Raw genomic sequence first — 23,617 nt, 5'->3', positions numbered from 1 at the left:
TATTCAAGTTATTACACACACATGAAATGAATTAGGTTTTTGGTCAAAAACTTTAAGAGATTTTTTAAACAGTGATTCAATTATTTTCAAATTGGTAACAGACCGACTTGTGATGCAATGTTCAATCTGGGGTCAAATCAGTGAATGAAGAAAGTGTTAAAATGTGCATAGGCGCGGTGCATGATGGGATATACCAGTGTGCTCGGATACACGCTCCGGCCAATCTCCATGGAAACACATGACACATTTCCGGCCCCAGGTAAACTGAGTTTGAGGCCCCTGTAGTAAAGGCTCTGGCTGCACTCACCTGTTCACAGACAGTTGAGGGTCTGAGCGACTGTTTCTTTGTTCAGTCTGATGCCCTGCTCCTGTAACAAGGTGTGTCAGATGCCCTCCCATTCTCCTGTATCTGTGTGTCAGATGCCCTCCCATTCTCCTGTATCTGTGTGTCAGATGCCCTCCCATTCTCCTGTATCTGTGTGTCAGATGCCCTCCCATTCTCCTGTATCTGTGTGTCAGATGCCCTCCCATTCTCCTGTATCTGTGTGTCAGATGCCCTCCCAGCTCATAAACTTTGGGTTGGTGCATTTTAAGTGAACGTTCCTGCCACAGATTTGTAAAAAACTTAATTTAAATCGATGAAAATCTCCTTTTTCAAACAGGAGACACAAACTCTGTCACAGTGAAACAGTTTAAACTCTCACAACGGACAGATTAAACTGTAGTTTACTCTAGTTTACTGTAGTTTCTCATAAGTGTAAGAAAAATCATGCAGTGTTTTCATATAAAAATAAGACATTTTTGTGTCAGAATCTATCTTATTTTGGGACATTTCAAAGAGAAACATGGACAGAGGTTTAAATCTCTGCTTCATTTTGTGGACACTCAAAATATACAGAGGGATTTTTGTTCTTATTTAGTGTTTGATTAATTAAATCCCACTGATCCCCCAAATTTGGTGTAATTTAGACAGGCCTCTGCACTTAAACATAAACTTGTGGACAATTACCCGTCTGCTAAAAAGCCCAGCACCTTCCTCAAAAAAGCCCTGGTCCTCTCAGGCCCCTGTGATCATTGTGCACATCAACACATCTCTTCATTTTATGGACGCAGATGAAATAAAACTGTTTGTTGCCGTTCGTTTGCCAATCGTAGCTCTACATGTGTAATATCCAGAATAAACTGTGTCTGCAGCTGCTTCTATATCGGCCCAACCAAAAGAAAACTCAAAGAAAGATTTACTGAACACACGTACGAGCCCGAAGTCAAAACATGGACAACCCCACAGCCAAACATTTCAAAACTATGGCCCACACGAACTTAAACCACCTCAAAGTCACACAGAGGTCACTGAACGGAGCCCCAGAGGAGGTGATGGGCTCAAAAGGACACGACAAAGGACCTTCTGGATGAACTGGCACAGCATAGAAGGTAAACAGCGCCCTCTACTGGTATTAAAGAGGTTTAGACACAGATCAAATTAAACCAAACACACAATCGTTAAACTGCAATGTCCCACTTTATGTACAACTAATCAGTGTTCTCTGGTTTATAGACCATAAATGTACAAATGTTATTACGTTTTAACAAGGTTTATTTTATTTTAAGTTATGAAATAGCTACAATTGGGAAAAATCACCTCAAACCTTATTTTTTTGTCTCTTGATATTCAAAAAGAAACATGAATTCCTCACTTCATTCAATCTAAACCGAAATAAACACCTGCGACGACGTCAGGACTCTTCTTCTATTAGGTCACTCCTGTTAGCGTTAGCAACAGGTTTGATTGTCAGCGTTGCTAAGGGGCGTGGCCTTCACCAGCCTGGCTCCTGATTGGCTCTTTGGTCGCTGTGATCTGATGGTGTTTATTCTTAAATCTGTATTTACATGTGCACCACCAGTCAGACGTTTAGTTTCCTCGTCACACACAGACCTGGAGTTGTGTTTTGTTTCATTCTCACATGTTTAACACAAACCTACAGATTTAAAACTGAAAACACTCTGTTCCACCTTGTGATGTCATCGTGTGGTGATACAGGAAGTGCTCCACTGTGTTTTTAAACTCCACCTTCACTAGAATCATTTGGATCATTTCAGACCTGGATGTGTCGAACTTTGAAGTTAACAGTGATTGTTTTAACCTCATTTAAACTGTTTCACTGAAATACCTCCTCTTTAATACCCCACAGAAGTAAATACCTCCTCTTTAATACCCCACAGAAGTAAATACCTCCTCTTTATCCACTGGTCCAAAACAGTCTGGAGCCAAAGTAAAGAAGTAGAACTCTACATGTTCTTTCCTGTCGCTCATTTTCTGTATTTTGTGTCTTTATTTGATTCAAAGTCAAATTTAAACTGTTACATTAAAGCTCCATTTTGTTTTATTTCTCTTGCACATCTGTTGTTCTCATTGTCTCATCGTGGGACAAATACAGTTTCTCTTGTGTTTAGTTCATTGTCTCGTCTTTTTCACCAGAGTCACAGAGGAACCTTCTGTCCACAGAGTAAACCCAGAGAACAGAGGCTCAGAGAAGGACGAGGAGAAGGTCCAGAGGTGGAACAGTTCTCCATCAGAGGAGACGTCATAGAAGGACAGAGCTCCAGCCTCAGAGTCCAGGAACACGCCCACTCTGCCAGAGGACACGCCCACTCTGCCAGAGGACGCGCCCACTCTGCCAGAGGACATGCACACTCTGCCAGAGGACACGCCCACTCTCCTTGAGCAAAGGGGGACGTGTGTTGAGTCTCTGTTGTGACAGACACAGTACTCTCCATCAAAGATCAACAGACTCCAGGACTGATCATTCTCTCCAAACCCACTCTGCCCTCCACTCCGTCTGATTCGTCTGTAACTCACTGCTATAGAAACCCTCCCCCTCCAGTCCATCTCCCAGTAACAGCGCCCCCTCAGGCCAGTGCAGCTCAGGACCTGGGGGTAGTCTGTGAACCTGTCGTCATGATCTGGATACTCCTGCTCCTCATGATCTGGATACTCCTCCTCCTCCTTCACACGTGTCACAGTCCGATTGTCCTCAGACAGAAGGAGACGTCTGTGAGCTGTGTTTGGGTCCAGAGAGAACTCACAGGAGTCTGAAACACAAAACATTTCATCTTATTATTTTGTTGTAATTGTTTGTACGTTTTTTTTTTAAAACATGTGTTTATTAAGATTTTCCATTTTCATTTGAACAAAACAACAAAAAACAAAAACAAAACAAAAAACAAGGCACTTAGACAAAGAACATAAACAGTAATAACAAGGGTGGTATGAAACAGAAAAGGTTGTATTAGTAGTTAGAATAATGATACTAATAGTAAATTATAAATAAAAGGCAGTGTGGAAGAGAGAGGCAGATAGAAATTAAATAACAATAATAGTAATAAATATGTATACATAAAAAATATATATACATATATATATATACATATATAAACATGCATACATACACACACACCTACACTTATATACATGTACACATATCCACATACATACACATACCCACCGACTTATATAATTAAATATAATAATATTGCAAAAATAATTAAACAGTATCGTTTACCCAGCCGTCAACAGATACGTTATTATCCATCCATCCATTTTCTTCCTCTTATCCGGGGCCGGGTCGCGGGGGCAGCAGTCTAAGCAGGGACTCCCAGACTTCCCTCACCCCGGACACGTCCTCCAGCTCCTCCGGTGGGACCCCAAGGCGTTCCCAGGCCAGAGAGACATAGTCCCTCCAGTGTGTCCTGGGTCTTCCCCGGGGCCTCCTCCCGGTGGGACATGCCCAGAACACCTCCCTAGGGAGGCGTCCAGGAGGCATCCTGAGCAGATGCCCGAGCCTCAGCTGGTTCCTCTCAACGTGTAGGAGCAGCGGCTCTACTCCGAGCTCCTCCCGTGTGACCGAGCTCCTCACCCTATCCCTAAGGGTGCGCCCGGCCACTCTGCGGAGGAAACCCATTTCAGCCGCTTGTATCCGCGATCTTGTCCTTTCGGTCATTACCCAAAGCTCATGACCATAGGTGAGGGTAGGAACGTAGATTGAGGTAAATCGAGAGCTTCGCCTTCCGGCTCAGCTCCTTCTTTACCACAACGGACCGATACAGCGACCGCATCACTGCAGACGCTGCACCGATCCGCCTGTCAATCTCACGCTCCATCCTTCCCTCACTCGTGAACAAGACCCCGAGATACTTGAACTCCTCCACTTGGGGCAGAGACTCACCACCCACCCGGAGAGAGCAAACCACCTTTTTCCAGTCGAGAACCATGGCCTCGGATTTAGAGGAGCTGATTCTCATCCCAGCCGCTTCACACTCGGCTGCAAACCTCCCCAGTGCTGCAGGTCCTGGCTCAAAGAAGCATCAGGACAACATCATCTGCAAACAGCAGAGATGAAATCCTGTGGTTCCCAAACCAGGCCCCCTCCGGCCCCTGGCTGCGCCTAGAAATTCTGTCCATAAATATAATGAACAGAACCGGTGACAAAGGGCAGCCCTGGCGGAGTCCAACATGCACCGGGAACAGGTCTGACTTACTGCCGGCAATTTGAACACACCTCCTGCTCCGGTCATACAGGGACCGGACAGCCCTTAGCAAAGAGCCCCGGACCCCATACTCCCAGAGCACCCCCCAAAGGACACCACGAGGGACACGGTCGAATGCCTTCTCCAGATCCACAAAACACATGTGGACTGGTTGGGCAAACTCCCATGAGCCTCGAGGACCCGATGGAGAGTATAGAGCTGGTCCAGTGTTCCACGACCAGGACGAAAACCACACTGCTCCTCCTGAATCCGAGGTTCGACTATCGGTCGGATTCTCCTCTCCAGTCCCTGGAATAGACCTTACCGGGAAGGCTGAGGAGTGTGATTCCCCTGTAATTGGAACACACCCTCCGGTCCCCCTTCTTATACAGAGGGACCACCACCCCGGTCTGCCATTCCACAGGTACTGTCCCCGACCGCCACGCGATGTTGCAGAGACGTGTCAGCCAAGACAGTCCCACAACATCCAGAGACTTGAGGTACTCAGGACGGATCTCATCCACCCCCGGAGCCACCGAGGAGCTTGCCAACCACCTCAGTGACTTCAGCCAGGGTGATGGACGAGTCCGCCCCTGGGTCCCCAGTTTCTGCTTCCTCCTCTGAAGACGTGACAGTGGGATTGAGGAGATCCTCAAAGTATTCCTTCCACCGCCCCACAACATCCCCAGTCGAGGTCAGCAGCTCTCCACCCGCACTGTAAACAGTGTTGGTGAAGCACTGCTTTCCCCTCCTGAGGCGTCGGACGGTTTGCCAGAATCTCTTTGAGGCCGTCCGATAGTCCTCCTCCATGGCCTCCCCGAACTCCTCCCAACCCCGAGTTTTTGCCTCTGTGACTGCACTCGTACGTCTGCCTAGTGGCGCGCCATAACCGGAAGTCCCCAATTGTTTGTACATTTAGTGGGATCGTACCTGTCAAGAAAACTATTTAACTCTTTCACCAGCAGACGTTTGTGAGCAAAAGTAAAACTAGATGTATTTGAAATATAATAAACATATTTATATTGTGCAGAGTTTTAGTGTTTCCTGCCTCTATAAACTCACACACTCAATTATATGAGACACTTTGAGTTGGAAAAACCCGCTGTCTCAGAGGAAGTGATGCACGTCCTCGGTTCATTGGATGTGATTTCCCCCCACAAAGAGTCGCCAAATAACCACGTTTATCCATAAAATCCACAAGAATCTGCATATTTCCTCATGTTGAAAACAGCGAGTACTCGACCTCGTGCAGCTCTAAACCAATAAAATCCAAGGAAAGTCTTTACGGTCGCCTAGCGCCGCTTCTGATTGACCTTCAGTCAATCTATGTTTTAGCCAATCACTGTCTCTAACCCCTCGTCTCATGTTCACTTCCCAAAACAAAGGGAAAACCTCACAGCTCCTCTGAGACGAGAGAGTCTGATCTGTGACCTGCTCAGACTCACATTAAAATAACAAGCCCCGTTACACTGACAGTAACTATAACCACGTTACTGTCATGACGCCCGTTTGTTCCTGTCCTCCCGTGCTCCCTACCCCTCCCCGACCTGTCTGCCCGGAGCTGGGCGGAGTTCGAGACTTCTCCTGCACGCACCTGGAGCGCATCAGCATAATCACCGCCACCTGCTGCTGAGTACTTGAGGGCTCGGCAGACTACACTCGGCGCCAGACCGTCCGCGTGTAAACGTGAATGCTCTAGCTCAGTTTTGTATCCTGGTACCTGCTTGTATGTACTCATTTGGATTTTGTTACCCTCCAGATCCCTGTCCTCGCTCATCCCTGCTCCTGCCTCTGCGCTCCGGCGCCCGTAAAGTCACCCCTCCGTCTCGCTACCTGTCTTGCCTTGGTCTCCGGCTTGCTGCTTACCTTCGGTCTCGGACCCCGCTCTCTGGACTACGCCGGACCAGCCTGCCCCGTTCTCGTCCTGCTCTTTCCTGCACCCCGGTCCTGGTTTCCCCGTCCCCGACCTGCATTCCGCCCGCCTGGTCTGCCTCCCGCTCTGTGATTTTCCGTGTGAACTTGTATGAACTTATTGAGACTGAATTTCACTGACTTTGTAAATAAACACTGTAACCTTGCCCCGAGTCTGCACCTCTTGGTCCTTCCCGCACCCGTTAGACAGTTACAGAGGAAAGAGTCATTAGTTGGATTACTCGTTACTGGTAAAAATAACTCCGTTAAGAAGGGACCCACAGGAGGCTTTTCTTCTGAGGAGGAGGTAAGATATAGTCACGACATAAGGACTAATCTGTCTTATATTTGTCATGTTAATCCAGATGGAGCCAGTCTCTGAGTTTGTGGAGATACAGATGTTGTTTTGGTTTGGCAGATGCACATTATGCACTTAGTTTATTTGCAGTAGACAAATAGCAGCTTGTTGTGAATTGGTCAGTTCCTGTGTCTTTGCAGCGTTAGCACCAATATAGTTATGATTATGAAGTAATGTGTGACTCAAGCACGAGCTCTGACATGTTTAGGTCAAATCTGTGACAAAGCTTCAGATGTTAAGTGTCAACTCAAACTGTTCATCTTCATACAAGAATTTTCCCAACAACCTCGACTTTCCAACAGCCCCATGTAGTGACCACATCTGCACTAATGTTCCACAGTAAAGACTTTAAGTCAGTACCTGTTGGATTCAGCCTCCATAAACTCATGGCAGTCACAAAGACAGTTAAAGTCCCTAAAGTGAAGGCACATTTGAAATACAAAAGGTTTTATAAAGCATGTGCTCGTGATAATATTGTGAGAGAAGTGGTTGATTGGAATGATGTGTCTAAGAGACACAAAGTCAAGGTTTCTTTAGACACTTTTATGAGCTCACTTTTGGGCATTGTAGACAAATATGCACCAGGGAAAAAGGAAACAGAAGCAAAGTGCACTGACTTAACACTGAAGAATATGATGAAGCTAAAGAAGTGGCTGTAAAATCAGCCTTATTAGAAGACAAGTTAAACTATCACAAGAAAAGTGAAGACGATAGAGACAAAACTGACAAAACATGATGGAAAAAACATAATAAATATAATGCTATGAGCTGTTATAAGCACTTTACTGTGTGAATGAAATAAAAGACTCACACTTCATCAGACCTGGAACCATCCAGAGCTCTCCAGCAGGATCCAGCCTGAAACACACAAGTCCAGTTTAGACCAGACCAGGACCAGGACCAGAGACACCAGAGAGACCAGAGAGACCAGAGACCAGAGAGACCAGAGAGACCAGAGAGACCAGAGACCAGAGAGACAAGAGACCAGAGAGACCAGAGAGACCAGAGAGACCAGAGAGACCAGAGACCAGAGAGACCAGAGAGACCAGGGAGACCAGAGAGACCAGAGAGACAGAGAGACCAGAGAGACCAGAGAGACCAGAGAGACCAGAGAGAGACCAGAGACCAGAGAGACCGGAGAGACCAGAGAGACCAGAGAGACCAGAGAGACCAGGGAGACCAGAGAGACAGAGAGACCAGAGAGACCAGAGAGACCAGAGACCAGAGAGACCAGAGAGACCAGAGACCAGAGAGACCAGAGAGACCAGAGAGACCAGAGAGAGACCAGAGACCAGAGAGACCAGAGAGAGACCAGAGACCAGAGAGACCGGAGAGACCAGGGAGACCAGAGAGACCAGAGAGACCAGAGAGACCAGAGAGACCAGAGAGACCAGAGAGACCAGAGAGAGACCAGAGACCAGAGAGACCAGAGACCAGAGAGACCAGGACAAACACCAACAGAGCAGGGGGCGCTCTCACCTGACAGACAGCAGGGGGCGCTGGTCCTGTAGAGCGGTCAGGAGCTCGGCTGAGGGTCCTGGATGGTTGTAGCTCAGGTCTAACTGTCTCAGGTGGGAGGGGGCGGAGCTCAGAGCTGAGGCCAGAGCAGCTCCGCCCCTCTGTGAGACCAGACATCCAGACAACCTAAAGACACAGCATTACACTCATGTGGACACAAGGGGGCAGAGTGCATCATGGGAGCGTCTCACCTGAGCGTCTCCAGTCTGCAGGGGGCGCTCTTCAGTCCAGAACACAGCAGCTCCACTCCTGAGTCCTGGAGGTCATTGTGACTGAGGTCCAGGTGTGTGAGACTGGAGGAGCTGAGGACTGAGGCCAGAGGCCCACAGCTGTGAGGGGACAGTCCACAGAGGGACAGACTGTGGAGACAGAGGGACATTAGAGACTAGATTTCCTGTATTCAGGTGAGGCGATTGTCCTCAGATAAACAGCATTTTGTAGCTTGGCACAAGTAGAAAAAGACTGTAATGGTTTAACCCCAGTGGCCCTGATCTGCCCGTGCATGTGTTTATCCACGTCTGCTCCTAAACCCAGAGCCCACTGCTCGCTGTGCCCCGCGTTACAACAGCAAAAGGTGAAAACCTCAGCGCTCAGAGAAGTGACTGCAGGGAAAAGGACTGATGTAAAGTTTGTGCAGATCTCTGAACGGAGAGAAGGGACAGAATGACAGTGGGACTGATGTCTGCTGCACATCAGCTGGAGAGAAGAAACACAGAGACATGAGGTGGACACAGAATGCTGTTGGGACATGATGCCGTCCACGGGGGACAGAAATATGAGAGGGGACTGTCCCCGGACAGCTCAACATTGGACATGTCCACACCAGTCCTACGTAAAGTTCTGCCTCTGAATCGAAGGACAACGGACTTGTTTCTTAATGTCGTTTTAGATCAATATGAGGTTTAAAATGAACAAAATATAAAACAATGATCCAGGGGTTTCATAGTTTAAAACTAAAGAGGAGACAAAAGCTCAACACGTCTTTGAGCTTTGGAAATCCTCTGAACTTCATGAACTGTTAATTTGGGACTATTGACCCGTCTCACCTGAGCGTCTCCAGTCTGCAGGGGGCGCTCTTCAGTCCAGAACACAGCAGCTCCACTCCTGAGTCCTGGAGGTCATTGTGACTGAGGTCCAGGTGTGTGAGACTGGAGGAGCTGAGGACTGAGGCCAGAGGCCCACAGCTGCGAGGGGACAGTCCACAGCCACAAAGACTGAGGACAGAGAGGGACATTAGAGACTAGAACCACCACACAAGAGTTTAATAATGATGCTTTACAGACGTCTCAAAGTGCTACACTATAGTCATTCATTCACTCCACACTCGGTGGTAAACTACTATTGTAGCCACAGCTGCCCTGGGGCAGACTGACAGAAGCTGCACCGTCGGCCTCTGACCACAACAATCACTCACACACCACTTTCACACTACACAAGGTGGGTGTGGTTGTGTCTTACCTAAGGACACAACAACAGAACTTGTCCCGAGCAGGAATCGATCCTCTGACCACTGCTCTGACCACTGAGCCACTGTCCCCCCAAAATAAAGTTTAAATACAGTGTGGACTCACAGGGCTTTGGTGGAGGCTCTGACCACCGGCAGCAGACCCAGGAGACCTCTCTCTGAGGCTTGGTATTTCCTCAGGTCAAACTCCTCCAGGACTGAGTCTGAGGACAGTAAGAGGAAGGACAGAGCAGACCACTCAGCAGGAGACATGTTTTTATAAGAGAGATGTCCTCCTCTCATGTACATCTGTATCTCCTCCACCAGACTGAGGTCGTTCATCTCGTTCAGACAGTGGAGCAGGTTCAGTTTTCTCTCTGCAGACAGACCCTCATCATTCAGCTTCTGTTTGATGTACTTTACTGTCTCCTCATTGGTCTGGTCACTTCCTGTGTGAGTCAGCAGACCCTGCAGCAGCCTCTGATTGGTCGGCAGAGACAGCCCCAGGAGGAAGCGCAGGAACAGGTCCAGGTGTCCGTTTGGACTCTGTAAGGCCTGGTCCACAGCAGAGCGGTAGAAGGCCTCAGGGTCTGGACTCTCAGAGGAGTGTGGTGACTCCAGCAGGTTCTCTCCAGAGATGAAGAAGGTGTGATGGACGTGAAGAGCAGCCAGAAACTCCTGCACACTCAGATGGATGAAGCAGTAGACCTTGTCCTGGTACAGGCCTGGCTCCTCTCTAAAGACCTGTGTGAACACTCCAGAGTACACTGAGGCCGCTGCAGCGTCCAGCCCACACTCCCTCAGGTCACACTCGTAGAAGATCAGGTTTCCTTTCTGCAGCTGCTCAAAGGCCAGTTTTCCCAGAGACTCCACCATCTTCTTGGTCTCTGGAGTCCAGTGAAGGTCGTCCCCTGATCTCTGGTGATACTTGATGTTCTGGACTTTGGCCTGCACCACCAGGAAGTGGATGTACATCTGTGTGAGGGTCTGGGGCAGCTCTGGTTCCTCCGTTTGTTCCAGAAGCTTCTGTAGAACTGTGGAGAGGATCCAGCAGAAGATCGGGATGTGACTCATGATGTGGAGGCTGCGGATGCTCTTGATGTGGGAGATGACGGCTGTGGCCTGTTCTCTGAACCTCTTCATGAAGTACTGCTCCTTCTGCGGGTCGGAGAACCCTCGCACCTCTGTCACCATGGAGACGCACTCAGCAGGGATCTGATTAGCCGCGGCGGGGCGCGTGGTTATCCAGAGGCGAGCGGAGGGAAGCAGGCTCCCCCTGATGAGGTTTACCAGCAGCACGTGCACTGAGGCGGACTCTGCGGGGTCGGTCAGGACTCGGGTTCTGCTGAAGTCCAGAGGAGGTCTGCACTCGTCCAGACCGTCAAAGATGAAGAGCACCTGGAGCTGTTGGAAGCTGCACAGATCTTTGGATGGACTGAAGAAGTGGTGCAGCAGTCCCACCAGGCTGAACTGTGTGTCTCTGAGCACATTGAGCTCTCTGAAAGTGAACGGGAACAGCAGCTGGAGGTCCTGGTGGGCGTGGCCTTCAGCCCAGTCCAGACTCAACTTCTGAGTCAGCACCGTTTTCCCCACACCGGCCACGCCCTTGGTCAGCACCGCTCTGATTGGCTCTGGTGAGTGTGGGCGGGGTTTAAAGAGGTCTTCACATGTGATGGTGGTCTCTGGAGCGGCCGGTCTCCTGGACGTGGTCTCCATGTGTCTGACCTCATGTTCCTGGTTGACCTCTGAGGCTCCGCCCTCTGTGATGTAGAGCTCTGTGTAGATCTGGGTCAGGGGGGCGGAGTCTCCTGCTTTAGCCACGCCCTCAAACACACGGCTGAACCTCTGCTGTAGATCAGACTTCAGTTTGTCTCTGCAAACCCCAACGTTACTCCCTTTAAAGACAGAAGAGTTATAAAGTTAAACATGTAATAATTCATATGGGAGGGCATCTGACACACAGAGAGGGCATCTGACACACGGGGAGGGCATCTGACACACAGAGAGGGCATCTGACACAGGGAGGGCATCTGACACACAGGGAGGGCATCTGACACAGGGAGGGCATCTGACACACGGGGAGGGCATCTGACACACAGAGAGGGCATCTGACACAGGGAGGGCATCTGACACACAGGGAGGGCATCTGGCACACAGGGAGGGCATCTGACACACGGGGAGGGCATCTGACACACGGGGAGGGCATCTGACACACACAGGGAGGGCATCTGACACACAGGGAGGGCATCTGACACACGGGGAGGGCATCTGACACACAGAGAGGGCATCTGACACACACAGGGAGGGCATCTGACACACGGGGAGGGCATCTGACACACAGAGAGGGCATCTGACACAGGGAGGGCATCTGACACACAGGGAGGGCATCTGACACAGGGAGGGCATCTGACACACGGGGAGGGCATCTGACACACAGAGAGGGCATCTGACACAGGGAGGGCATCTGACACACAGGGAGGGCATCTGGCACACGGGGAGGGCATCTGACACACAGGGAGGGCATCTGACACACGGGGAGGGCATCTGACACACACAGGGAGGGCATCTGACACACAGGGAGGGCATCTGACACACGGGGAGGGCATCTGACACACGGGGAGGGCATCTGACACACACAGGGAGGGCATCTGACACACAGGGAGGGCATCTGGAGGTTCTTACTGTCGAACAGGCGCTGGGCCAGATGCTCCTGGTCCATCCTCTTCAGGAAGTCCAGGGTGATGTTCAGAACCTCTCTGCTCTCCTCCTCCTCACTCTCGGTGCATTCTGGGTAATCTGAGGCCAGGAGCCTGTGGAGCCTCTGGAGCTGCTGTTGGACAAACCTCAGGACCTGCTCCTCCAGACGCTGGAACAATAAGAGAAGAGTTTTAGTCAAAGAGAGGACCTGAGGAGCACCCCCAGAACCCCACACATGCTGCGCTCGTGGGGTACTCACCCTGAATATGGCGTCCAGCTGCTCCTTTGGGCCTGGCTCCCTGTAAAAAACAATAAATGCATCATCATGTATTTGTTCCACACTCATGGTCCATAAAAGAACAGGAGACAAGAGTCAAACTGGGTCATAAAGACAGCTCAGTGTTTCCATAAAGAGCAGTGGTTCTGCACAGCACTAAACCTGGGACCAGCATCACCACCACAGAGTTCACACGCTCAGGACACACATGTAAACATCAGGTTTGTCATGAGAGCCTGAAAAGTGTTCACCCCAGACACAACAGGAGACTGGCACTACTGGCCCTGGGCTTTTCCAGCAGCATTCTGAGGGCATCAGTAGAAGATCCTTTGAGCTTTTGCAGTGTGGCCTTCTTATATTTGCACCACAGTGGGGCTGAATACAAGGGTGTACAGGAGGTCCACACACAGAGACAGTGAACAGGAGAGTCCCTCTGAGCAGGGACCAGCTGCCTTTGGGACAATTTACATCATCAGGTCTGATGGACAAACACTTGAGCCTCAGGTCTAAAGACTATGGGTGCTGCTGGTAAAATATGTTAGAAAGGCTGATCTTTGGTTAAATGCACTTGAAAAAAGTCAAATTCATCATCTCCTGTAGGACAGTTGTTTCACTCTGATGGTGGATTCAGGGCAGGTTCAGAACAGCTGATTCTCTGAGACCTCTGTACAATCTGTAGAAGACCCTGTGATCCTGTCCCACCTGAACTCATCTGTCTCACACTGAGAGTAGCTCCATTCAAACACAGGATCACTGTTTGCACTGATGAAGGACGAGCAGCAGGTGGCGCTGTCCTGAGAACATGTCCAGAGCTCTGGATTAAGCAGGTCTTACCTCTGGTCTTCAGGAGGATCCTCTCTAAATAAAGGAGGAAGGAATTTGGAGCGGTCACTTTTCAGAGACACAGAGCTGGGAGCAGGTCTGGGTTTAGACCCGGGGCCAGGTCCAGGTGGGTCCATGTTGTAGGAGCTGGAACCAGAAGAGTCCATTTGAACAGAACATACAGAGATGTCTCCTGTTTAGAAGATCTTATTTATTTCTTGTTAAAAAGCAAAAACAGAACATGGCTTCAAGAGTAATTTCATGAACAAAAACAACAAAAACATTTGATCTTTTGGTTTTATATTTTGTACAGATAAAAAGTGAAGAGTCGTTGCCTGATTTCAAATGTTTTTCCAAACTGCTGTCATGATCCATGTTATTCCTGCTCCCTGTTTTACCTCCTGTCTTGATCCTTCCCTCCCTCACCTGCCTGAGCCGGAGCTGGGCTGAGCTCCTGGCTCCTCTTGCGCGCACCTGGAACTCATCAGCGCAATCAACGCCACCTGCCACAGGATAAGAGCAGCCAGGACCAGACACTCGGTGCCAGATCGTCCACGTGTCAACATGATTATCTTTCTTGTCCTAGCCCTTTTGCTCGCTGTTACCTCGCTAATTGGATTCCATGCTACCCTCCAAATCTTGCTCCCTGGACCGTCCCAGCTCCCTCGCTCCAGGCTCTGCTCCGACTCTGCCACCCAGCCCTGGTACAGTCTGTCTTGCCTTGCGTCTGCACTCCACGTCTCTGGACCCTTGCTCGCACTCTGCTCCCTGCCCCGGTGCTGCCCACACCATCGTCTCCTTCCCACTCCACGTTCCGCCCCGGAACCCTGGCCTGCACCTCGCCCATTGCTCATCGCCAGATCTACCTTCATTATTGTTCACTTTATCACTTATTGTAAATAAACACTGTAAACCTTTCCCCGAGTCCTGCATCTCTTGGTCCAAATCTGCCTGCGTTACAACAACTGCACCAGATACTTTAGTCAAAACGTTTTGGACAAACTTCATTTTTGAGATTGGTTCCATCAAATGTCCTCGTGGAATATAAACTGTGTAAGTGATAAATGGGTGGATGACGTTGATCTGAAGGCGCCGGGTTAGATCAGTGTCTGACTTGCTGTGATGTCACGACTGCGTGGGGAACGTGTTCTGTCATGAAGTTCCCACAGCCAAAACTTCAAAACTCTCCACACTGAAAGTTGTGTTTTTAGAAATGTTAAGTGTCATATGTACCACAGGACTGGATGAAAAAGGATAAATGCCTGTTTGGCTCCTTGATGGTTGCAAGTAAGAAATCTATAACAAAGAAATGGTTGGCACGGGAAGGACCTAATTTGACAATGTGATGGGAAATTGTATTGGACATTTATCGAATGGAGGAGATGACGGCGTTGGTGAATGACAGGCAAGATTGGTTTGTGTCCTGTTGGGAGAAGTGGGTGGAATATGTAAATCTAGAAATGCCCAATTTTTATTTAAGAATATGACAAAATGGAAGATTGTTGTTTATTTTAGGTTTACTTTGGGTGGTCACTCCCTTTTGTTCCTTTTGTGTTATGTGTTCTGTGTTATGGTGGAAATTATCATTATCATATCATTGTTAAACACTAAAATTCATAAATAAAGAATAAAAAAAAAAAAAGAAATGTTAAGTGTCAATACTGAGCTGCAGGGGATATTTGAATGAAACAGCAGAGTCGTCAACTGTTTCATAAAAGTATTACATCATGACCTTTAACCTTCAGGACTCTTGAGAAGCCATTTACGTTCTCACCGATCTGGCCCCTCTCGAGCTCATTCTGAGCTCAGAGAGAGTGTCCTGTCAGTGCTAGTCCTCAGGGCCAGTGTAGAGAGGTGGAGCCCATGTGTTCTGCTGGAGTTTAAACTTCTGTCTGTGTAAGTCTGACCCTCTGGAGCACAGGACAAAGAAGATCTGACTGAGGAGGCCTACAGTAACAGCCCTACTCACTTTGGTCTCTGTGTGAAAAGACCTGTTAAAATGACCGTCTTACCTCTGGTCTTCAGGAGGAGCCTCTCTAAAGTTAAGAGGAGGACTTTTGGAGTGGTCTCTGGGAGCAGGTCTGGGTTTAGACCCGGGGCCAGGTCCAGGTGGGTCCATGTTGTAGGTTCTGGAATCAGAAGAGTCCATTTGAACACAATGTTTTCATGTATTTTTATTATGTATTTATTTATTTCTCATTTATATTTCATATGTAATATTTACTTTGCCTGTTCTGACTTTTACTTGTGGAACCTTCACCACTTTTGTGAAATAAAACTAAAAATGTAAAGACAGAGCTGTGTCTGTGCAGTTTTATAAATGGCACTGTGCTCACGGCTGATTGGTCCATGTTGGTTTTTCTAACTCTAAACCAGATCTTACCCTGGTCCAGAGCAGGTCGCCGTGTGGAGTCTGTTACCATGGTGATTCACACTGAACTAAACCAAACCTCTTTTCAGAGGCACAAAACTGAGTTTCCTCAAACTAAACCTGAACTTAGCCCAAACTTAAACTAAACCTATGGCGTCATTTGACTATCTTTAAGTTGGAGCGCGTATACAGAAATCGTAGCGCGCAGTATCTAAAAGTGAGCGGTGAAAATGTGAAAGCAAAGCGCGCATGAGTCTGACCATGCGCTGTTTACCCTCCAGCGCCCGCTCCCTTTCTACCTGTGCGCGCTACGGTTTTTATTTTCTTCAGCGAACGCTGCTTTGTTTTTTTTTTTCTTCAACAGAAATACGTCATCAGAACAAGACTTGAACAGACAATCACACATTTATCGTCAGCGTCAGACTCAGAAGTGAGACGTTGAATTGACTTCGAGAAGTCATGGACAACCCAAACGTAAGTTTATTCTTTATCGCAGAATTTGTAATTTTACAGTCTGTACAATTTAATATCAGCATATAACTGCCAAATCTGAACTTTAAAAAAAAAAAACATCTGCAGTACTTTAGACATAATACTATCTCAAAATCACATCATGGTTTCACGAAATACGTGATAGTTTGAAGATACAAAATGATCATGATATCATGTGATATTTAAAACGAGGATCTAAAGTGAAAGGATTATTGCAACAAAGATGTAGACCTATGTGTGTTGTAAAGCATGAACTTTGTATTTTGTAGGAAATACTTAATGGAATACTGGAGCGGCTAAAGATCAGACTTCAGTGGGCCCTGCATCAGCCCACTGTGGATCTGGATTATCTGGAGTATGCGTGCAATCAAGAATGCATCCTGATTGATGCAGCTTCCCGTATATTCCACATTCCTAAAGCCATTATTGAGGGTCTGGAGCATTTAGGTCGACTTGTTCAGTCTGCCATTGAAGATGAGCAACATCCCACTTACTTTAGTTTGGAGCAAGGGGAAAGAGGAAGACCTAAATTTGTGTTTGTATCTGACATCCTTCAAAATCTCCTTGAAATGTCTTTGCCTGTAAAGTGTGTGGCCAGTCTTTTAGGTGTTAGTGAGATTACCATTTTCAGAAGGATGAAAGAAGAGGGCATTTCAACCAAAACAGCGTACTCATCAATGTCTGATGAAGAACTGGACAGCAAAGTTGCTGCTGTTGCTGCTGTTGTTGCTGTTGTCCGGGGGCCTTTGTCACTGGTGCACATTGATACAAATCACAAACTAATAAGGTTTGCAAAATACTTTACCTAGAGAAAACTGTGGACATTATACACTACTCAGTACAAACAGCATAACATATGTGCACCACTTCTACAGCAATGATGAGTACACTGAATACTAATATACTAATCTACTGATTTTATCAATCTAATAATCAAACTTTATTTATAAAGCACCCACCCCCCTACACACAAGCACCTACACACACGCACCTACACACACACCCCTACACACACACGCACCTACACACACAAGCATCTACACACAAGCACCTACACACACACCCCTACACACACACGCACCTACACACACACGCACCTACACACACAAGCACCTACACACACAAGCATCTACACACAAGCACCTACACACACACCCCTACACACACACGCACCTACACACACACGCACCTACACACACAAGCATCTACACACAAGCACCTACACACACACCCCTACACACACACGCACCTACACACACACGCACCTACACACACAAGCATCTACACACACGCACCTACACACACACGCACCTACACACAAGCACCTACACACACACGCACCTACACACAAGCACCTACACACACACCCCTACACACATGCACCTACACACACACACCTACACACACACACGCACCTACACACACGCACCTACACACACGCACCTACACACCCCCACCTACACAAACACACCTACACACACACCCCTACACACACGCACCTACACACACAAGCACCTACACACACAAGCACCTACACACACGCACCTACACAAGCACCTACACACAAGCACCTACACACACGCACCTACACACAAGCACCTACACACATGCACCTACACACACGCACCTACACACCCCCACCTACACACACGCACCTACACACACGCACCTACACACACGCACCTACACACACACACACCTACACACAAGCACCTACACACACCCACCTACACACAAGCACCTACACACACAAGCACCTACACACACAAGCACCTACACACACGCACCTACACACACGCACCTATACACACCCACCTACACACACAAGCACCTACACACACCCACCTACACACACGCACCTACACACACGCACCTATACACACCCACCTACACACACAAGCACCTACACACAAGCACCTACACACAAGCACCTACACACAAGCACCTACACACACGCACCTACACACACCCACCTACACACAAGCACCTACACAAACACACCTACACACACCCACCTACACAAACCCATCTACACACAAGCACCTACACACACCTACCTACACCCACCCACCTACACCCAAGCACCTACACCCACCTACACACGAGCACCTACACACACGCACCTACACACAAGCACCTACACACACGCACCTACACACCCCCACCTACACACACACCTACACACACGCACCTACACACACACACCTACACACAAGCACCTACACACACACACCTACACACACCCACCTACACACAAGCACCTACACACAAGCACCTACACACACGCACCTACACACAAGCACCTACACACACGCACCTACACACACAAGCACCTACACACAACCACCTACACACAAGCACCTACACACAAGCACCTACACACACGCACTTACACACACGCACCTACACACACCCACCTACACACAAGCACCTACACAAACACACCTACACACACCCACCTACACAAACCCATCTACACACAAGCACCTACACCCACCTACACACACGCACCTACACACACGCACCTACACACACGCACATACACACACGCACCTACATACACCCACCTACACACAAGCACCTACACACAAGCACCTACACACACGCACCTACACACAGACACCTACACACAAGCACATACACACACCCACCTACACACAAGCACCTACACACACGCACCTACACACACGCACATACACACACGCACCTACACACACGCACCTACACACACGCACCTACACACACGCACATACACACACGCACCTACACACAAGCACCTACACACAAGCACCTACACACACGCACCTACACACAAGCACCTACACACACGCACCTACACACAAGCACCTACACACCCCCACCTACACACACGCACCTACACACACGCACCTACACACACGCACCTACACACACGCACCTACACACAAGCACCTACACACACGCACCTACACACAAGCACCTACACACCCCCACCTACACACACGCACCTACACACACGCACCTACACACACGCACCTACACACAGACACCTACACACAAGCACCTACACACAAGCACCTACACACCCCCACCTACACACACGCACCTACACACAGACACCTACACACAAGCACCTACGCACACGCATCTACACACAAGCACCTAACTTCACTTTATTTAGTGACATAAATACTGTAAACTGCAGTTACTACTTTTTTTTTTATCATGTATTTTTATATCTGCCTCAGAGCAGCTGTGATACATAAGTGTGATTTTTAAACCAAAGTCGTGTGTTTTTTAATCTGACATTCTCTACATTTATACAATTTTTTACTTTATGTATAGTAAGATTTATTATGTACTTTTTAGATACAATATTGTGATATTTGTAAATGTGGATGGCTACTCCAGAAAGGTGAATTTGTTGATGAAATCAAACAATTGTGTTTTTTAATGTGTGTAGCTGCATGCAGCAGGAACAATGTACAAAAGCAATAGGCCGAGACAGTACAATCTGACCTGTGTATAAATCAATATAATTACACTAATGTAATTTAGAAAATAATCATTTAATGGTGTAGTGCACAAATATATACTTTATAATACAAATTCATAGTGTAGAACTTTTAAAAAAACAAAAAACAAAAAAACAAAAACAAAGCAGCGTTCGCTGAAGAAAATAAAAACCGTAGCGCGCACAGGTAGAAAGGGAGCGGGCGCTGGAGGGTAAACAGCGCATGGTCAGACTCATGCGCGCTTTGCTTTCACATTTTCACCGCTCACTTTTAGATACTGCGCGCTACGATTTCTGTATACGCGCTCCAACTTAAAGATAGTCAAATGACGCCATATAAACCTGCTTCTACCAACAGGCCTCAGATGTGGAGTTACTGTGAAATGTGTCTACGCCCAGAGGTCTGATCTGTGTCTCCCTCTGCTGGTCACATAACGACATTACACTGAGACTTTTATCACAAATATTCAAACCAGGACTAAACCAGGACTAAACCAGGACTGAACCAGGACTGAACCAGGACTAAACCAGGACTGAACCAAGACTAGACCAGGACTAAACCAGGACTAGACCAGGGCTAGGCCAGGACTAAACCAGGACTGAACCAGGACTAAATCAGGACTAAACCAGGACTAAACCAGGAACTAAACCAGGACTAGCCAAGATGAACAGTCATCCCAACTCGGGCCTGTCCCAGTTTGGCACTTTGAAAATCTGGTCGCCCTAGAGTATGTGGACTAGAACACATTTGTCAAACTCAAGGCCCGGAGGCCAAATGTGGCCCTCCACATGATTTTATGTGGCCCTCGACAGGGTAAATTAAAAGGTATGATGGTCTTAAAATGTGATTTTATCAGGAGATACGCAGTTAAACAGACATATTTTTACATCTGTGCAAATGAATATGCAACATTTGAAACTTGAATAAATAATAAATACAGAAACAGTTAATTAACAAGTTAAAGTAGTACATCTGTCCCTTTGAGGGCAGCCATTTTGCTAATGTGGCCCTCGGTGAAAATGTGTTTGACACCTCTGGCCTAGAAGTTTGACTCGGTCTAAGTCCAAACTAAACCAATCTACACAGAGCTGGACCAGGGAAGAGCTGCGCCTTTGTTTAATACTTTTAAATGTTACATAAGAAAAACTCACCACGCCCTCTCCGCACAGGACTCAAAAACACGGCTCTTTCGTTCACACTTTCACTTTCGGTCATGTGACGTCAGTGGCCCCTCCCTCTGTGGTGACACTGAGCTCCAGCAGAGGGCGCCACTCTCCAGGTCTCTGGGTAAAAGCAGAAAGAGACAAGTTTGAATAAACTAAACCAGGACTAAACCAGGACTAGACCAGGACTAAACCAGGACTAAACCAGGACTAAACCAGGACTAGACCAGGACTGAAACAGGACTAAACCAGGACTACACCAGGACTACATCAGGACTGAAACAGGACTAGACCAGGACTAAACCAGGACTGAAACAGGACTAGACCAGGACTAAACCAGGACTAAACCAGGACTGAAACAGGACTAAACCAGGTCTAGACCAGGACTAAACCAGGACTACACCAGGACTGAAACAGGACTAAACCAGGACTAAACCCGGACTAAACCAAGACTAAACCAGGATTACACCAGGACTGAACCAGGACTAAACCAGGACTGAATAAGGACTAAACCAGGACTACACCAGGACTAAACCAGGACTAGACCAGGACTAAACCAGGACTACACCTGAGCCGTCTGGGTCTCTAAATAAATGAGCCCATTCCACAGTGATCCGTGTGGGGCAGGACGTGTCTCTGGTGTAAATAAACTTTACTGTCGTGGTCGGGTCATAACTCGGCTCCAAGTCGTGACAGAAAATACACAAAACCACATATTCAATTAAATAAAGTGTTTATTTATCAAATTAATTTACTCAAAGCAAGTTTTAATGAGGTGTGAATGTAAATGTCCAGGGTGTAAGTGTGAGTGTGTGACCTGGAAGGTGTGTGTCTGTCTGTGTGTGTAAGTGTGTGTGTGGGGGTGTGTGTGTGTGTGTGTGTGTGTGTCTGTGTAAGTGTGTGTGTGTGGGGGGGGGTGTTTGTGTGCAGGTGACTGGCTGGGAGCCGGATGAGCCGCACGAGCTTCTGGTGTGCAGGAGCTTTTAAAGGTGCAGTGCGTCCGGCCCTTGATGCACCAGGACTGCACCAACCAACTCAGGCCTCAAAATGACTCTTACAGTTCCAGTTCTAAGCGCTGGTTTGTTTTGGCGACGGCGTGTGGTTGTTTTGTGTGACTCTGCATCACGGCTCTGTTTTATTACATTTAATATAAAAACACAATTTGTCTTGTGTTCAGTTCAGAGCACGGAGCAGTTACACTTCTTCACTGAGTGGGACTCAGTTTGAAATGAACTGTGTGTATCCTGCCTCCTACAGTTTTAAAAAGGTACTACAATCCCATCTGAGCCTGTGTCCAGAGCCTTGTCCTGCAGATAGAGACACATACAAGTGTGTCTCACTCTCAGTTTATGGACAGGCCTCATGTGAAAGAACCTCCAGAATTCACTCCCTGAGCTGCAGAGGCTGCACTAGCACTGAGTCCTGATTGGCTGCAGGTGCTGGGGTTTAGGCAGTGACCAATCAGATCAGAGAGAGGCATTTTAGGTTTAAAACAACAGGAATTTAGGATTAAACCTGGAAACCCAAATGAGAGAGTCATGTGTAACGGCTGTGAACCTTTCGTCAGGTCGTCTACGAACGACAGGACACAGGGTGGACTCAGCTTTACTCCTGTGACAAACATAAATACTCTATTAATATGTCTTCACACATGAGGCTCAGTGATATGAAGGTACAATTATTCCAAGAAGTTTTAACATGAAAACGTTGATTTGTACACTGGCAGATATATATATATATATATATATATATATATATATATATATATATATATATATATATATATATATGTGTGTGTGTGTGTATGTATTTTTTTCTTTACACTGAGAAATTTCGCTTTATGCTTACAAATGTGTAATTTTAGATGTACAAATCTGAAAATTAGTGTAAAAACAGTTTTTTACTAGTGTACAAATCAACATTTACACGTTAAACTTCTTGGATCAAATGTCCCTTCACACTCTGGCTCCTGTTACCATGACAACAGCACGTAACATGGCGGCTCATTTTCGCGCCATTCAGCTCCATGTAACAATATGAAGATAACTGAAACAGTTTAGTCCAAATTAAATGTACAAAACTTACAATTATCGCTCCAAAACACATTCATTACACGTGAAAACATTGTCTTATCAACATGTGTTCTTGTATTTATGCTCACAGTAAATCATTTTTATAAAATACATTATTTTCAACCCAAACAGAACTTACTACGTCACTTCCTACGTGAGAGCGGAAGTGACGCTACCAAAATAAAACACACGGGAGTAATGCGCACTTCCGAGTTTTCAAAATAAAATGTCAAAAGGATCAAATTCACATAAATTCAAACTAAACATAAAACACAAACAGGAAATAGTAATAAGTGCATTTTTAACTCTGTTACATGAGGCTCATTCTGCTTTCTGATTGGATAATCCTCTTGAACCAACACTTTTTTTTATTTTTTTATTATTAAGTTATTCAGTAAATATACAAAGTGAAATAAACTGTATACAAACCTATAACGCCCAGGGCTCTGACACATTCAAATATTTTGTCATTTC

At 47.2% G+C, this 23,617-nt stretch overlaps 1 protein-coding gene across 1 annotated transcript; it reads right to left on the bottom strand.

The window, feature by feature from the left end:
• Nucleotides 1-1,578: 1,578 nt before the first annotated feature.
• Nucleotides 1,579-21,118, bottom strand: LOC117372995 (NLR family CARD domain-containing protein 3-like). The gene is made up of 11 exons (XM_055222329.1): nucleotides 21,060-21,118; nucleotides 15,564-15,680; nucleotides 13,564-13,698; nucleotides 12,712-12,751; nucleotides 12,438-12,621; nucleotides 9,883-11,650; nucleotides 9,358-9,525; nucleotides 8,503-8,670; nucleotides 8,273-8,437; nucleotides 7,605-7,651; nucleotides 1,579-3,090 (listed from the first exon to the last, which is right to left on the bottom strand). The coding sequence occupies exons 2-11, from the start codon at nucleotides 15,668-15,670 to the stop codon at nucleotides 2,453-2,455; spliced, it is 3,420 nt and encodes a 1,139-aa protein (XP_055078304.1). The 5' UTR covers nucleotides 15,671-15,680; nucleotides 21,060-21,118; the 3' UTR covers nucleotides 1,579-2,452.
• Between the last annotated feature and the right edge of the window lie 2,499 nt (nucleotides 21,119-23,617).

Source organism: Periophthalmus magnuspinnatus, chromosome 1 (assembly GCF_009829125.3).
Source record: "Periophthalmus magnuspinnatus isolate fPerMag1 chromosome 1, fPerMag1.2.pri, whole genome shotgun sequence".
NCBI classification, from domain to species: Eukaryota; Metazoa; Chordata; class Actinopteri; order Gobiiformes; family Gobiidae; genus Periophthalmus; species Periophthalmus magnuspinnatus.
This window is presented reverse-complemented; position numbering and strand designations above follow the sequence as displayed.